Here is an 18,570-nt window from a genome sequence, read left to right on the forward strand (position 1 = left end):
TATTCGAATTACTAAATTCATCTCATAAATTATCAATTAGTGCATTTCATAGTGCAATGTGAGCCTCTTTATCCTTGATTTGTTTGTGTCGAGTAAGAAATTCTTGAAATCTAGTATTCTCATCTACCCTCATATCAATGGTTGGTATTAACGCTTGCATCCAATCATTAATTGTTGCATTAACATCACGTTCATCTTTGATTATCATACTGTGCATAATAATGCAAACAGTCATTATATCATGTAACACATATTTGTTCCAAAAACGTGATGGTCCAGCAACAATTGCAAAATGTGATTGAAGGACTCCAATGCACGTTCTACATCTTTCCGACATGCTTCTTGTTTCATGGCAAATAATTTCTTTTTAAGACCATGTGGATTATGGATAGTTTATACAAGAGTAGACCATTTTGGGTAGATACCATCAGCTAAATAATAACCCATATTATATTCGTTCCCTTTAATACATAATGAGCAGGAGGAGCAATACCTAAAGCGAGGTTGGCAAAAAGATGAGATGCCTCCAACACATTAATGTCATTATTTGAACCAGGCAAACCAAAATGTGCATGTCATATCCGAAGATCATAATCAGCTATAGCCTCCAGAATAATAGTTGGGGTTCCACTACGACTAAGATATTGTCCGGCCCAAGCTGTTGGATAATTTTTCCACTTCCAGTGCATGCAATCTAAGCTGCCTAACATTCCTGGAAAACCATGCTCTTTACCAACATGGAGTAGCCCGGCGACGTCAGTAGCGTTCGGTGATCTAAGATATTGCTCTGCAACAACTTCCACAATCGACAGAATCTCTTCAAACTTTCAATTATTGTAGACTCTCCAATTTTAATATACTCATCAGTAGCATCTACTAGCATGCCATCTGCCAGCATCTAAAATACAGCAGTGATTTTTTGAAGACCAGATAACCTAAGTCTGCTGCTGCCATCCCTTCACTGCATAAAGTAGTTGTCATGACCTTGTACGACATTAGTAATACGACTGAATAAACTTCGAGATATTCTAAATCGACGGCGAAACATTGAATCATTAAAATGTGGGTTCTCTGAGAAGTAGTCGTTGAACAGACTACGATAAGCCATTTCACGATCGCAGTTGATTGTTTTATGACCAATAACTAAGCCATCATGGATCACTTTGTCGTTTAGTTGATTGAGATAGTGAACCATGTAAATATTGTTGTTCGCAGTCATGCTAATTATCGCTTCTTCATGTGCATTGATCGCCTCAATATCATTTATTAAGTTTACATCATCATCATTTTAACCATCAGAGTTTGAAGAAGATGAAGAATATGATAAGTGCTGAGATGAACTTCCAATATTGAAATTCATTTCAAAGATATGTAAATTGAATGAGCTTTAGTACACATACGTATATCCTTTTTATAATAGATTTATTTTTACTTAATCTTATCATATCTACACATAAATCAAAATTTAAAGATAAGAATTCTCTCATATTCAATACCAACCATTGAATGTATTTTACTTATTTTCATCCATTAGATTTACGTTTACCCAATCTTATCATATCTACAAATAATTCAAAATTTAAAGATAATGATTCTCTCATATTCAATACCAACCGTTGGATGGATTTCACTTATTTTCATCCATTAGATTTACTTTTACCCAATCTTATCATATCTACACATTATTCGAAATTTAAAGATAAGGATTCTCTCATATTCAATGCCAATCGTTGGATGGATTTCACTTATTTTCATCCATTAGATATGTTTCTTTTTCATTTATAAATACCATTGTAAACTTCACTTCACTCAAACATATCTCTTTAACCATTTATTCTATAAAATGGCTCCAACTCCAAGAAGTACTTCATACACCCATGAAGAAGATATACTCTTATGTCATATATATCTTGATATTTCTCAAAACCTCGTTGTTGGTATAAATCAATCTTGAGATGCATTTTGGTCTCGAGTTGAAATTGAATACAATATTCTAAACTGTAGTTCACCACTCAAGTTCGACCAAGAAGATCTTTGCAAAACGAATGCAAAGTATTCTACCTGCAATTGACAAACTGAGGGGATGCGTTCAACAAACTAAAAATAAAAATCCAAGCGGTGCTTCCGAACAAGATATTGTAAGTTTAAATTACATCTTTATTGTTTGTATCTTACACTTATTTTATATATAACATTCTAATTACATTATTTTGTAGCTAAATCGAGTGAATGTGTTACTGGCACAAGATAAGAAATACAATAAAGGGTTCAAATTTGATTATGTATGGCCTATCCTTAAAGATATTGAAAAATTTGGAGATGATCATAGCATTGCAACACCATACTTTCGAAGGCAGAGTAGCGAATTTGTGTCATCACAATCAGATTCTCCCGCTCCAGAGTCTCCAACATCAGCATCTCCTGATCTATCATCATTTTCACTAAATATAAATGATGAGCATGTTGACGATTGTTCTACTCAACAACCTATCGGAGTAAAAAAGGCAAAAGAAAAAAAGAAAGTTGAAGGTCAAAATTCACTAGTTATTGATACTATTAAAGAAGACAATCGACGACTTTATGAAATTTTTAAAAAAGGCAATGAAGATAGACAACAAAATTATCAAATTCAAATGATACGAGCACAAAATGAGAAAAATAAATTGGAGATGGTCACATATCGTGAAGAAAATAAAATTTTACTTAAAGATTTAAATTCGATAAGTGATCCGAGCTTACGTCAATATTTTCAAAATGAACAAATTAAGATTTTGCAAAGAAGATTTTAGTAAGGCCAAGCATCTCAAAATACTTCCAATAATATTGACCAATATTTTGATGATATTAGAGGATCTAATAATGATCTCCTAGATTATTAAATAATTGTTCTAATTTATGCTAGTAGTAGTAGTTTTTTTTAATTTGTGTTAATTTAATTTTGTATTTTTAATTTTGTAATATGTAATCTAGTAATTAATGTTATTAGCATTTTATTTTTATTATTAATTTTTGTGTTGAATTTTTTTATTTAAAATATTAGTATAATATTCAAAAATTAAAAAATGAAATAAAAATAATAACAAAAATAATAATAATAACATAAAATATTATATAAAATATGACATAAAATATGACATATATGTAAATAAGAAAAAATAATAAAGATATTTGAGATTTTTTTTTCCTAGCACCAAATGAATAGTATTACACTATATTTGGTGCAATATTATTCATAACACTATTTTAGTGTTACATTGGGGAAGCATTTTATACCAAAATTGTGTAAAAGGTGGTTTGGTGTTAGTTTTAATGTCACATTGGAGATGGCCTAAGGAGCAGGAGGAGTTTATTGTAAATTACTCTATTTAGACGGAAAGCAATGGCATCCATCCAAACTCGAATGCCACGTCTAATCAACTCTGGCTCGTTTTGGCTTATCTTCTCGAACACATTCATGGCATTAATTTTGGAAAACAAGTAGCAGTTAGGGATTAGGATAGTGGACAAGCTAAACACTAGCAACAAGACATTTCTATGATGTTTGATTCCTTTAATGCGAAATTTATTACATTTAATTGCAGTGCAATCACTGAACAATGCTACCCAAAGAATAAAAAAGTGTAGCTAGCTTTGAAACAAAATAATTAAAGTACCAAACTCAACAAGCAATTGAGAGGATTGCTAAAACTATCTAGATGGAGGAACTATTTCTGTTTAGGCTTGAAGAATTTACGCATACCAGGTAATCAGTACTGGTTCAAATAAGTGCAGTGAGTACCAATGAGGAGCTAAGCAGCAAAGGGACAATCAATTCCTTCACTTGGAAGCCTGCAATTAATGCACCAAATGTTAAGGTCTGAAGAGAGTAGGCGGCAAGGATTATATAGATCAATCATCAATATAGGCAAAATGTAATAAATATGCTCGAGTCAAGTCACTTTTTCGCTCTCAAAATTGACGAAATTGAAGTTATTAATTTTCTAAGTGACAATACAAAATGAACAAGCATATGTATGTTTTCTGATGACATTTGCAATGTATATTGCCAATTCAATCTCTGTCCACCAAAAAGTCTCTCGCAACAGCTAAGAAAGTCAATAAATGGTTTCCCAGCTTGAGTGTTGGTGTCAAGTGAAATGTTCATATTAACCCATACTAGAGATCTTCATAAAGTTGTCTTACCTGCAGTGGCTTGTGATGGCTTAGCTGTTGGACGCGCTGGAAGTTTGGAAGCTGCAATCCAACAAATATGTCAAGTAGTTAGCATAAAGGTATATGTAAAGAAGGGAAATTTTTTTTTAAAAAAGGAAAATGAATGAAATAAAAATTCAAAATATGAAGAAAAAATAACTCATTCAGACTGTATGCATTTGATAAATGGTATTTAAAGTTTTCATCATACTTTCATTGCAGGATCCAGCTGGTACGAAAGAAGCAGAGGGCCAAGGGGCTTCAATGTTGTCATTAAGATCACAGATGAAGCCAATTCCTGAAGTTTTATCATAGTTCACATCCAAAGGCAGGCTCGGCAAAAGGCAACCAGATTCTAGTGTAAAGACATTCAAAAATTAGATTTCTTTTTTTTAGAAAAAAACAAACTCCCACACTGACTTGGACCATGGATCCGCCCCGGGTAGGCTCTAAATTGAGAGGTCAGTTGGGCATCCCAACCCCATGACCCATGAGACAACAAAGGGTGAAGCTTTTAAGCCACCAGAAGGATCGAACTAAGACATCAATACAGCCAAGCACCAAATCCCAATTCCTCAACCAACTAGGCTGCCCCCTTGGGGGCAACGTTCGAAAATCAGATTAAACCCAATGAAAGAAGGCCAGATGAAATGTAAAAAAACAAAAATTTCCTAATGCATGATATTACATCAGTAAGTGAAGTCTAGTGCATAGATATAGAATGTGTAATTAGTATTGACTTTTCAAAAGGTCTATCACTGCCACTGGTTAAATTTATGCAACAGTGCAATGGTTTACACAGCATGTGAGATTTCTGAAATACTTGAAAGAAATAAGATTTATAAAAGTTTTTACAAGCAAAACTAATTACAAGCAACCACGGCTGCGGTAGCAGGTTGTAATTAATTAGCTAAGATGACTTCTGCAGCTTCGATATTTTAGATTATACATGATCAGTAAAGAGCTAAAGGTTATCAGAGCAACCACAAGATTCATGTTTTAGGATATCAGAAGGTAAGTGAATTTAGTACAAAAGTCAAAAGGAAATTAGAAACCGCGAAATCATTTCTTGAGGGAAATGAAGAAATATAACAAGTTAAATAGAAAGTTGACAATTAGAAAAATAAAAAAAAAAGTTGATAATTAGAAGACTTGGCATGAAAGGATTAAGGATGACCACTTAAAAATGAAAGGGAGAGTTGATCAAAAGGGTGAGTCCATTTAGATGAGAATTACCTTGTAATCCAACTGGCAAGTCCCACCATCACAAGTTACAAATCAAAAAGAGCCGTGATCAGTACCAATTATTTTAATAAAAATGAAATAGGATTAAGCATTGCTGATTCAGAGGGCATACAGAAATACTGACCTTGAAGAGAGAAGTCCTTCAGATTAATATGACAAAGATCATAAACGTTTTGGGAGACATTAGCTTTCTGCAACTTCATCCCAAGTGAAGCAGCACAATTCAATGCTTGCAAGTTGGTGATGAAGCTTTGCTCTTGTAGGTGGGACACATAACTCTCCATGGCTTTACAACAAGCTGTTTTATTGCTAATTGTATATCCACATTCTTTGGTAACATTTGCCATGTCTGGAAAAACCAAGGGACAGACTGAAACAGATCGAAACAATGGAAAGAGAAGAACTTCATTAAGCACCAATGTCTCAACTCAGGTATACAGTAATGCTAAAAAATTAATTCAAAACAACATGCATCATGGAACATTGTGAACACAACAATCAAAATGCATTCCTTCTCTGCGTATCATGTTGAATTTTCAGAGAAACACAGATAGTTATTTTTCCAAGGTCACCTTTATTTACTTTGCAATTGGAAAGTGCTCTGAGAACACCGTTTGCTGAAGAAGGATCTAGTTTACTGGCCAGCCACCGGAAGACAATACTCTTACAATCATCAATCCTGGTTGAGTTCTCAGGCATACTTACCATACCGTCCATGGCAATTTTTCTAGCAGCATCTAGAATAGCATTTTGGCAAACTTGTTGACAACACTCCTTGACTGGATCAACTTTTCCACAAGCAGTCAAAATTTTTGAAGAATCAACTATGCTCTCAAACTTGTTAGCATCCACAACCGGGCAAGAAGCTTCAGTAAGGTTTGCTGGATGAATCGAACATATCTTTTTAAGATTCCGATTTGCGCCTTGAGTTTCTAAAATCTTCTCAAAATCTGAGAGGCAGTGTTGAGCATTTGTTGTGTTCAAACTAAGCATTCCAGAATATTTACTATACTGCCCCATAAGAATCACCATGGTGGCATCAAATTGAGGACAACATACTACATTGGCTAAATATGGTGCAAAAGAAGCCCAGCAGTCAGTTGCTGTTGTGCTCACAAAACTTTCAGCAGCAGAAAAATTTAATGTACATAAACCTGAAAGATATAACAAAATAAGTCCCTCTTGGACCATTTATCAGTACAGGGGAGCAGTCAACAGCCAATTACAAGAAAGCAAAGCTAAAGCATTTTAAATGAAATCGGATTTTTCTGGGAGCAGAGTGTGCTTGGGGAGTAGCTTTTGTACATTAGAACTGGTTTGAAGTTAATACCATTTTGGTTCATATATCAAAGCTATCTCTACTGTGTCTACTGCATACAATAATTTCTTATAATCTAAATGCAATGGAAAGGGAGCACTGCCAAAGCTGATACTATATAGAGCTTCAGGTGCTCATGATGTTATTCAAATCAACTCTACAGAATTACTTTTAGGTTTTAGATGTCATGCAACGGCACCATTGTCTCAAATGGAATGTTAAACTTTAGGGTGTGTCAATATGCACCCTAAAGGCTCTGTTGGATACTTTGAAAAGGTTCAGTATGTTCCAACTCAGACAAGTCTGGGTTAGCGCTCTCTCAAAATCATCAATTTAGTAGGATGTCTCCAAAATCGCTGCATAGTCTACCCAGTCTTTAATTGACCGATCAAACTGCAATGACAAGCATCATGAAAGAAGGGCAAGTACATTATACCTGATAATTTTGGAAGACTGCTGTTTGAAATTGGTGTCGATGGAGAAGGAGCTAAAAGAGGTAGAAAGGGTTGAGGTTCTGCACTTGGGGAAATTTTAGGAGCCATTGTATTATTATTTATTTTCTCGAATATGAAAACTTTTACATCATTATGTGGGATGCATTGAGATCCATAAGGACCTGCATACAGAACAATGTAATGCATTGAGAAATAAGCAGACACAACTTTATATCTTGTTACAGTTGTTCAAGTATAATTAAAATTACAGGCTTTCCCTCATCAATCAAGAAAGAAGGTGAACGCCTAAGAATGACAATTCGCCTTTGCACTAGGGTTTCCCTAATTTGTACTGTCTGAAGCTACATGATGGATACAGCAAATTTTTCATAGCTAATTTCACTCAACATGAATTCTTGAACTATAACTGCAGGAATACATTTCTGTTTAATGCCTTCAAGTTCAAGAAAATCCTAACTAATTGCCAATCAAAAAATCTAAAGCGTTGTTTCTTCGAAATATTCAAACAATCAAACCCAGTTTACACAGGCAACGTACAGCACATGTTGTTATTAATATAACAGTGTAGAACTACCCAGCTCCAAAATTTGACACGCAATACTTACAATGTAGCAATGCACCAAACAAAACCCGGAGATTTCATAAAATTTCATGTTGAACGGACTGAGTATTTTTTTTTTAATTAATTTTTCTTCTTCAAACAGGTGAAAACTTGTAGTAAATATAAAATGAATTACTTAACATACATGATACAGAAGTTGACATATTGAGATAAAATTATGATTACTTACAGAGGAAAAATAGTAATGAAATAAGCTGAAGAATGAGACTGAAAGAGACCCCTTGTTGAACTCTCATATTTACACTCTTTTTAGCAACAAAAAAAGAATTTGTTGTAAAAAAAAGTTGAAGAAGAGAGTGAGAGCAATGTGGGTTCTTGACTGACAATTTTTGCTCTAACCATTGGAAGTTTAAATATCTTGGCTTCAAGCACAGGACAGTTGTCGCTGTGAATGTTTACAAACTGCAGCTACCAGTTTCAATGCAATTTTGACTTGCCTTATAACAACCAACTACTGAGTACTAACTAGCTTCGGTTACAGTTTCAATTTCAGAGTTCAGAGTTCACACGTGTGAGGGAAAAATCAATCACGTGTTATGTCTTATGTCAGAGATGATCACGTGACAGAAACTAGGCACGTGAGGGGTTGCTTCTTTTGATTAATTTGTGTTCCCCTCTTGGGGGTGATCGGGGGTGGATTCACCCGTTTGATGTGGGTGGATTAAGCAGAACCGTCCGATGACAGGAAATTACGAGTTAATTTATCAATTTTTTTCCCTCTTAAATTGCAAAAGATTGGGGTGCGTAAGTAAATAATTAAACTATTTGGCAAGCACTAAGATCATACAAAGTTATAATCTTTGGAGTTATGTTTTGCTCGCTAGCTCCAACTTTATCATTTGAGATTGACTCCATTTAAATTCCGAAACCTTGAGCACGCGTATCATATTATATTCGATTATATTATATTTTTGTATAGGGTGAGTAAAAAAGGCTCAGATCGGCCGATTGAATCTTATGTGCGTCAACTCGATTCTCCCTATAAGGGCCTAAATAATTATTTAAGAAAAAAAAAATTTCGGACCAAGTGCGGTATTTTATTTTTTTTAAAAAAATAAATTTATAAATTAAAATTTTAAAAATAATTTAACAAACTTAAATTCCTGATTCACAAATCAATAATGTTTCAAAAAACCTAAAATTATGATACTAAACTCTCTTTTATATATTAATTAATTAAAAGAGTGCTTGAATTAAAAAGTTCATTATTAAAAAATTAAATCTTTAAACTTTTATTTCCTTCATTTTCTTTATTTATTTTTTAAATATGCATTTCTATAATTCGTTGTTGATTGTAACAACTTGTTGATTATTAACTCATTCAAGTTTATAACAATTTTAAAAAAAAATTAAAAAGAATAAGTAAAAGCTTAGGCATGTCCCTTATATTTCCCTAAAAATGAACTTGGAAAAGCCACCCAGCCCCATTAGTCCTTTATAATGATTAAGTTATATATGCACAAACAATATTTGAAAGTTACAACTAGACATATAAATGTAAACATATTAGAGTCATATTAGGGATGGCAATGGGCACCACCCACAGCAGATTTGCTATTGTCAAATCCAAACCCACACAAAATTTAAATTATCAAATCCACCCGCAACCCGTAACGGGTTTTTAATTTTTTTAAGGAAACCCACCTACTGCGGGTTTTGACAATTACCGAACTCGCAATAGTATCCAACCGATTTTTGCGGGTTTGTATATTTAAAATCATAAATGTTCAATATATAAATTTACAATAATAACCTCAAATTCAACATAACATAATCAATTTTAAATTTAACCAATGTAAATGAAAAATTAAAATTTCAATATTAATCCAACACAAATTCTCAAATTTAAGTGTAAAATACACAAATCCATTAAAAAAAATCACAAATTAGTATATAAAAATAACAATTACATTTCATATCATCATTCAACACAAGCTCCAAAAAAAGATCTTCATTTTATTCACCACCATTGGCACCCATCCAACATGATGCCTACAATAATGATTAAGATTAATATTTTCCAAAGAATAATACTTTTAAAATATTAATCTGAAGAAAAAATTATAATAATGAAATAATTCATGCATTAAGTTAAAGAAAAATAGTCCATAAAAAATTATAATAAGTATATAATAATCCATGAATAAAGTTAAATAAACTTAGTTCCTTATCTCATCAACAATATATTCATCTTCGGAGAATTTGCTATTTCCTACTTTATTAGACGATTTTGCATCTACAAGTAACAAGTATATCAAGAAAAAAGATAGATGATTATACTTTTGTAATATATAATAGATATTATATTCTATTAAAGTAAAAATGCATTTTCACACCATTAAATTCAGCACACAACTCATTTTGAGCACACATTAAAGTCTCCAATGTCTTTGGATGAAGTCTACTACGATATTATTTGACACTTTGTATAATTACATTATTTTCTTTATATATTTTTAGATTTAAATATTTAAATTAAAAATATTTAAATAAACATTGCGGATCTGGTGGATATCCATGCGAGTATCCGCCGGATATTAGGCTAATACCAAACCCACCTGCATCCAAGTACAGGTTTCAATTTGTAATACCAATCCCGCTTGGAACCCACAAAATTATTTGCAGCGGGCGGATTTTGGCAGGCGGATTTGGGTGGGTTTGTGGGCACAATTGCCGTCCCGAAGTCATATAGTATAATAAATAAAATTAAGCTTATGGTATTAGAGATAGGTTGAGATTATGATATTTTTATTGAGGGGCATGACACATGAGTGTTTTTAGATTTAGTAAAAAAGACAAGCACAACCTAAGATTGTAACTCCACTTGTTCGAATTGACTTTTTTTTAAGGGTAATTAAATTATGTATTATATATTATTAGAAAGATATATCAGTCTAACTTTAAAGAATTTGTGGAATGAAATTCGCACTTGTCTTCTTAAAGATATTCAGGATTTTGACAATAAAGAATAAAGATTAAAACTGTCAAGAATTCTGCACAAGGCCAAAAGTTCTAAATTTACTAGCACCAATGCATTTAATAATTAATTAACAAACTCCATATCACTGGAAAGCTCTATGAGTTTGGAGTTCCTACATTAAGATATGATTAAATAAATGTTAACTGCTCAGATTTGTTGTTAAAACTGACTTTGAAATCAAATTGTGTTTTGCTTTCTTCTCTTCACCTCATTGCAGATAAGACCTTCATTCAAGTTTGATTTGAGTTCTAATGATAGAGATCTTATCCTAAGTTTGGAGGGATGCTCCAAGTTGTCTATATGAAGGTAACAAATAATAATTTTAGATAAGTGTGATTTGCGAGTGTAGCTTAAAATAGTATAATGTTAGATTTTCTTTTTTAAACTTTGTATCTCTTGGTGAATTCCTTAGAGTGGTGAATTACAAAGTCCTACATCTCTTATAAGACTCATTGGTTAGTGAATTTTCTGTATTCCATTGTAATTCGCTAGAGTGATAAGCTTTTGTTTTTTGCCTTGACCATATGTGTTTATTTTGCTTAATAATAAAAGTTTGAAAAAGATATTTAAAGAAGATAAGAATTCATGTTTAAATTATTTATTTATTTGTTTGTTTGTTTTTTGGCAAAAGTTTTTATGTTTCGAATCTTCTTGCTGACAAATTTTTTCATTCTGAACTCATCGAGTTTGTGGTTTCTTCTTCTAGTCTCCATTGAACCAAATCATGGCTCCACCACTGCTTTAATTTTATCACTATATTGCACCAATTATTTTTATTAGGATCTTATATGTTTTGCTACGTACACATCTTAAATTATGGGCCACATTTCCGAAGTTTATTAAATTTAATCGTTTATGACGTAATGAAGGAAAAGTTAATAATAAAACTAAACATTTAAGACATGTATACAATTATGGGTGGGTTTGAAATTGAGGTTGGTTAGTTGTAGCTTAAAGGTTACAGCACTAAAGTATTTGGTAAACATTAACTGTTGTAACTTTTAAAATATGTTAGTATAATTTTTTACTTGTGTATAATGAAAAATCTATTATATTTTTAATAATTTTATCAAAATTATTATTTAAAATTTATATTTACTACATTTTATTAATTTTTATTTAATAATTACAATTTATTTTCCACAACAACTGTAGTTACATCACCTCAATTCTAAATTCTAAACAGAACCTATATATTCTGCCAATGATCGCTATAGTATAAATAGCCATGATTTAATTTGTCCGTTTAGAAATTTATGACATCTCTCATAATGCATATGTGTACGATCGAGAGCAATGGAGGGATCTGGAGAATTGCAGAATTAATTTACGAATTAAGCCAATTCACCATCACATCATACGGATGACTCCAAATTACTGCTCATTATGAGGTGGTGATTTTTGCCTCTTCCTGGGAACTTTTGGACCATTGCGTTTCTTATAAATGTAAACACGTCCTTGTCACATTGTCATACGTAAAACAATCATATGAGGGCACTGTGTCGTTGTGTCCTATTATAAATTAATAAAACCATACAACAACAAATAATAGAAAATTAAGATGCCACCACAAATAATATTAATGGGCCACCTCCTCATGGAACGTTATTTCCTAAGAAACAATAGACACTGGCCTAACCTCATGTGCAAGAAACCATGAAGTGACTGTTTCTACGCGTATATGGCCTCCATATTTCAAACATACGACGAAAATAGTACGTAACAAATAAATTTTTTTTAAAAAAACGGTGCCCTATATTTAAAGGACATCTCACATGCGCTGAACCCCACCACCGTAATCACCTCACAGATTCATTTGACTTCTTCATTTAAATGGCTAAGTTTCATTTTCAAGCAATCTCGCCGCTTGTTGAAGCATCCTAGCAATTTGGTCGTATCCTGATCATGATAAGTTGTATTTATCTTGCCATATGGGTTAGCTGCGACGACCGAGTTTACGGCATGTTAGAGATTTTTAATTCCACTCTAAATCTTGCAGGTAAAAATATCACATAGATAATAAATAAAAAATTAATAGAGAATAAAATCAATCGCACAATATAAAAATTTATGTGAAAAATTTCAATACCGAAAAAAAATTACGGTAGCCAAAGGTGACAAGAGAAAAATTAATTATGTAAAAATTTATTACAATTATTGTATATATCATGTTATATGAGTTAACTGCAACGACCAAGTTTATGGTAAAAATTGGGTAATTGAAGTTTAGAGTAAGAGCAGATTGTCCTAATTTATAAGTAGTTAGAGTAACTTATAATGTCTAGTGGTTTATGTTATAAAACTGATTTTTTAATCAATCTAATTTTGGTATGGTAGATGTAAATATATGTAACGTTACAATTATTTATAACGTATAATGTACAGTCAGTACATTTGATCAGTAGAAGAATTAGTTGCAACTACGTTGTTATAAAATATAGAAAATAAAAGATAAAAATTGTTATGATTCAAGCCAGATTCACCAAATCATTGGAGCCGCTTAAAGTTGTAATTATCGAGATCTATGAATACTTGTTGGAAAATTAACAAAAAATGCTGTGGAAAATGCGAAATTTGCTTTTGTGTGTGTTTTTGGGAATGGAGAATGTGTAGTTTATTTAAATTAATTTTTCTAAAAGCTTTTGCAGCAGCCGCTCTGATTGACCGCAATTAGAGGAACTTGATCAAAGCTTAATCCAGAATTAATGGTGATCACAAAAGAGTCTAAATCAAGCACATGGCTCCAATCATAGCATGCCACTTCATGCTAAATGTTGAAACTAAACCGAACATTTTGGTGCAAATCACAGACTGTAGCTCGTAAGTAAAATTTGAAAACAAAGCCGTATTTTATCAGTAAGTTGAGCAGATAACAAAGAATCTGAAGCAATCAATATTTTGAATAACTAATTGTCATAATTAGACATGTTATCCGAAGTCACGTCATTTCATATTATAATTATGCTAATAGTGGACCTAAGTTTCTAACAAATGCTTTTGTCACACTCTAGAATAACGCTAAAGGCTGAAAAAACAAAAGGGTACAGTCAAAACTCAAAAGTATAATATATGAGCATTAGCTGTTACTAATTAATTAGTCTATGGCAAAAGAATCATTTTCCTTATGTTCATATATACACGGCGTAATAGTCGGTTGTGTTCATGTGAATGTGATCTCTACAAATGATGATTCTCTTTATACCATAACCGATGCTTGCTCCATTTTCTTTCTCCCAGCTCCCACTCTCTTTATACATTTATTTTGTCCACTTTCAATCTTGAATCCAACATGGGAAATTGCTTGAGAAGGGATACAGCCGCAGGGAAAAATGAAGAACAAGGGCGAGGTAGAGGAGTTGATGGGTTGAAAAGAATGGGAACATTTACGCCGCCAAATGAAGAGGAGAAGAGAAGGGTTGTGAGGATTAAAGTTGTGATGACGCGAGAAGAATTGGAGCAAATTATGAACAGTAATAAGGGTGACAATTATTTGAAGGAATCTTCTGTGGAGAAATTGGTGGCTGCCATGAAGTTGAGGGGCACAAGGATCTATGAAGTTGGAACAAATGATAATAACTACGGGCGCAGCAGTAGCAGTTGGAGGCCAGCTTTGGAAAGCATTCCTGAGGATCATTGATGAAAATGTAATAATTTCTTACAACCCTTAAAAAAGAGAGAGAAAAAAAAAATCTTGTTAGTGAATTATGTGGAACGATGCATGTCCTTATATCATCAACTGGGTAGCAGTGTGAGTTTGGATATGGTTTTTTTTTTTTTCTCATTTTCTGTAGATATTTTGATTTTATTGCCTAATCCCTTTAATAGTTTCTCAAAGCATGTTTTGTTTTGATGTTAATGTTATCTTGTTTGTGGTGGCTGGTCTCCACAGGACCATAACAACCTAACTTCAACTACAAATTTGTTCGTATTAACTTTTTTTTTGGGGAAAAAAAAGGAAAAGGAAATCTCAAAGCTAATGAAATAGCGCATTTCTAGATTTTTTTTTTCTTCACAAATAGCTAGGAAGTTTAATTAATAATCCAAGCAACCATAGAAAGAAATTAAAGCTCGAAAGAGGAGAGACATTAGTAAAAAAAGAAAAAGAAAAAGAAAAAGGTACCGTTGAAAACTTGATATCTTGAGCGCTAGAATTAAATTAAGGTGTTGGTTGTTAACAATGTAAAGAACAGGAGCGAAAAAGAATGTATTTTATTGGAACAGAATATTTAAATAAAGAGTGGACAAATCCCACATCGAATTTCGTTTGTATTTTGAGATGCTAGTTTGATGGTAGTCGACCCCTGTACTCGCATGGGTTAATTAATCATTGACGGAATACTCAACTTAATATCCTAGTGATATTGCAAAACCACCATGGAGATGGACAATTTGACTGGCTTATGAACTTTTCGTTTTTTAATTTTCATTTTTATCAAAGATCAACTATTGAGCAAGTCTTGATATGCTCTTTGTCTCTCATTTACTTTCATTGATTTTCCTCAAAAGAAAAAAAAATTAAAAAATTAAAAGAAAGGGTAAAAATAACATACAAAGGCAATGAAGCAATAAAGCTTGTGAAAGGCATATTCAAGCATTTAGAAGCTAGATAACGAGATTACTTCTCTCCTGAGGTTTTCTCTAAAAACTAAAAGGATGAGAGGGTGAATAGAGTTGTCATGACTCTACTTTAGACTCTTTTGTGAGTGTTTTATTGATATTCTAAGTATTAATGCTCTCAATGTTAGTATTGTAGTTTCATTGCATTAGTAGGAGCTCTCGGGTAGAAGATCTTTATAGTGGTTGGTAACTAACAACTAAATCACATTTATTGAGCTTTGCTGGTTAAAGTAAACAAATGGACACAGATGAGCTAATTAAGCGGTGTAGAGCCATTCGTCTAAGTAAAGAAGGAGGAAAAGTAACTTTCAAGAGTAGGATGAAAACTAAGGGGAAAAAAATATTAACAGGCTGCTAGGTGGGGAAAATCCTTCTCTCAACAGAAGTCAAGATAAAAAGATTAAGGACAACAATGCAACAAGTGTGCAGAACAGGTCGGGAAGTCAAAATTGAAAACCTTGAAGATAATGTCTTCATGTTTAAGTTTGGGTCAAATGATGATAAAAGAATAATTTTAGTGGGTGGACCATTGCATTTTGATATAGCGCTTATAGTGCTTACTGAACCTTATGGGATTTGAGATGTCAAGAAGCAAAATTTCAGCCATGTATCTTTTTGGGTACAATTACACGATGTTCTCATTATGTGTATGGAAAAAGAGACAATTGCAGAATTGGGTGAAGCAATTAGAAAAGTAGAAGTAGTTGAAACTGATACATCAAGGGAATGCATAGGCAAATTTTGAGGATAAGGATTTCAATAGATATCACAAAGCCATTAAAGTAGATTGTAGTTCTGGAATAGATGGAGAAAGAGAATGAGGCAGGCGAAGAAAGTACCAAAAAAGAAAACATCCCAATGCTTGTGTATTACGAAAAGCTCCCTAATTTTTGCTTCTATTGTGGGCTCATTGGTCATCAATATAGGGAGTGTGTTCATTACAAGTCTCAGTCAAAAGATAAATTAGCCTATGGTCTACCATGGTTGAACATCTAAAACAAAGTAGAGGGAAAGATAGGTAGGGCATAGAGTCTAGTTAACCAAATGTAAAAGGTCTAGCTTAAGCAAACACATAATTGATTCCAATCACAACAAGGGAGAAATGACATGATCCAATGGAGTGGGAGGTAGAAGATGGATTAAACTAGATCCAGATGGACCCGGGTATGAATAGTTCTTTACCCTCGAGGAGTAGTTGAAGACTCTTTGTAATTTCTCTTGTTATAGGGGTCAATATGCAAGTGTACACAATAAAAAATATACTGATGAATATTCAAATCGTCTCCACAGAGATTGATGTTATCAGACTTGCTACAACAATCTTAACAGTGTAATTTTGCTCTAATTAAAATAAGACAATTTATAAAACTAATGAACTAATTAAAGTAAAAATGCAATAACTAAAATGCAATTAAGAAAATTCTCATGTCAAATACAAGGATGTAACCAATGGGAATAAAGTAGTTGAGTGATTAAACTCACTTAATAATGTTGATTTATAATTAAAACTCTGTTTCTATATAATCTACTACAGCACTGGGCAGAATCCCTTATGCATCATCAGCTGTTGCCTATTGGATATCTTATACCTAAATGCAACTTAACTGTGACCAATTGTTATACTAACATTAGATATATCATTATGCATTCTAGGTTCCACTTATCTTACAAGGTGAATCCTTATATCTAGTTCTTCATTAGTTTTAGATCAAACATTACCTTATTCAAATTGAGATTTACTCAGTTTGGGAAACCTAATAAAAAATCAAGTATTGTCTTAATTTGATCCACTAAGTCCGACTTTTTTTAGGCTCTTTCTTAGCTACTTTCCACTAAATGAGTGGTCAGCCGAAATAGGGAACTGCAAGAAGAAAAATTAAGACAAAATACTATAGCAAATACAGAACAACACACATATATTAGTCAAACATCCATTAAGATTGTTTATCATTCAACCACAATCAAATTCAGTTCATAATTTGTAATAAAACAGTAATAAAATTGTTTTAACCATCAAATATATTCCCATAAATAAATAGTAAACAAGAAAATAAGAAGAAGAACTGAGTTCTGCTTGGTTTTTGTTATATCTCCTTAAGGTATATAAGGAGAACTTTTCACAAAGCTCACGATAAAGATTTGTAGAGCCCATTTGAGACATGTAGAGAGATTGTCAAACGAGAAGAATACTAGTAGCTAGAATAGAGGAAATCCTATTGATCTGTTTCAGAAAAAATCAAAAGAGTCTTTAGCTAAGCTTAAGCTATGGAGCAATGACGACTTTAAAGGTAGACAAAACAAATTGAAACAGCTTAAGGAGAAGTTGAAGACAATCAAATAAGAATACAACCATTATGAAAGTGGAGATGAAATCAAAAGAATAAAAAGGCATATTGACAACATTTTGTTAGATAAAGAAATTTATTGGAAGGAAAGATCAAAGGTTGATTAGTTGAGAGAAGGGGATAAAAACACTAAAGTCTTCCATGCAAAAGCTTCAACGAGAAAGAGGAATAACAGAATATCAAGGCTTGAAGACGAACATGGAAACTGAAATGAAGAAGTAGAGGATGTGTGCTGAATGCTGGAGAATGCATATTTACAAAGAGTAAAATCATCATTTTGCATTCCAAACCTCACTAACATTTCTACTTTTATGTATTTAAGCCATTTAAACTTTAATTGGGTGCGTTTTGTTATAATTTGAGTATTTTAGGGATATTTTAATCATTTCACAATTAACGAAAAGTCAAACAACAAAACAAATAGTATTTTTTAGCTCAAAACAGCTGAAAACTTTAGAAAGGGCATAAAGGGTAAAATCATAAGTTTAGAGTTTTGGTGGAGCGCAACTGACGTGACATTGACCAACTGATGTGGCATTGCCCAACTGATGTCACATTGACTAGATGATGTGGCGGCATCTTACTGGACCGAAAAATGTTAATGTGGTGTTGACTGATGATGTGACGTTAACCGATGATTTGGTAGTATTCTATTGGATCGAAAAATATTGATGTAGCGTTAACCAATAATATGGTAGCATGTTATTAGACCTAATGATATATTTTAACCAACCAGATCTTACCACATGGTGCAATTCTGAGCGTCCAAATTATTTTCATTCAATGGCATGTTTTAC

The 18,570-nt window shown here is 32.7% G+C and overlaps 2 protein-coding genes across 3 annotated transcripts; one reads left to right on the top strand and one right to left on the bottom strand.

The window, feature by feature from the left end:
* Positions 1-2,225: 2,225 nt before the first annotated feature.
* LOC18050402 (uncharacterized GPI-anchored protein At1g61900) lies at positions 2,226-8,291 on the bottom strand. Of its 2 annotated transcripts, XM_024190514.1 has the most exons (8): positions 8,001-8,291; positions 7,191-7,370; positions 6,009-6,590; positions 5,561-5,806; positions 5,428-5,439; positions 4,403-4,546; positions 4,183-4,233; positions 3,630-3,828 (listed from the first exon to the last, which is right to left on the bottom strand). In XM_024190514.1, the coding sequence occupies exons 1-8, from the start codon at positions 8,065-8,067 to the stop codon at positions 3,758-3,760; spliced, it is 1,353 nt and encodes a 450-aa protein (XP_024046282.1). In that variant the 5' UTR covers positions 8,068-8,291; the 3' UTR covers positions 3,630-3,757. The 2 variants fall into 2 exon arrangements, with proteins under 2 accessions (XP_024046281.1, XP_024046282.1); XM_024190513.1 differs by lacking the exons at positions 7,191-7,370; positions 8,001-8,291 and adding an exon at positions 2,226-2,487 and having other exon boundaries at positions 3,740-3,828; positions 6,009-6,630.
* A 5,606-nt stretch (positions 8,292-13,897) lies between these two features.
* LOC18050403 lies at positions 13,898-14,703 on the top strand. Its single transcript, XM_006447491.2, has one exon. The coding sequence runs from the start codon at positions 14,101-14,103 to the stop codon at positions 14,446-14,448; it is 348 nt and encodes a 115-aa protein (XP_006447554.1). The 5' UTR covers positions 13,898-14,100; the 3' UTR covers positions 14,449-14,703.
* Positions 14,704-18,570: the final 3,867 nt, after the last annotated feature.

The sequence above is a fragment of the Citrus clementina genome, unplaced genomic scaffold (assembly GCF_000493195.1).
Source record: "Citrus clementina cultivar Clemenules unplaced genomic scaffold, Citrus_clementina_v1.0 scaffold_2, whole genome shotgun sequence".
NCBI classification, from domain to species: domain Eukaryota; kingdom Viridiplantae; phylum Streptophyta; class Magnoliopsida; order Sapindales; family Rutaceae; genus Citrus; species Citrus x clementina.

Coding starts and splice junctions, on each gene's coding strand:
- LOC18050402 (XM_024190514.1), bottom strand. CDS start 8,067: ATGAGAGTTCAACAAGGGGTCTCTTTCAGTCTCATTCTTCAGCTTATT. Junction 6,591..7,190: donor CAGTCTTCCAAAATTATCAG/GTATAATGTACT, acceptor TATATCTTTCAG/GTTTATGTACATTAAATTTT. Junction 3,829..4,182: donor GCCATCACAAGCCACTGCAG/GTAAGACAACTT, acceptor CATTAATTGCAG/GCTTCCAAGTGAAGGAATTG.
- LOC18050403 (XM_006447491.2), top strand. CDS start 14,101: ATGGGAAATTGCTTGAGAAGGGATACAGCCGCAGGGAAAAATGAAGAA.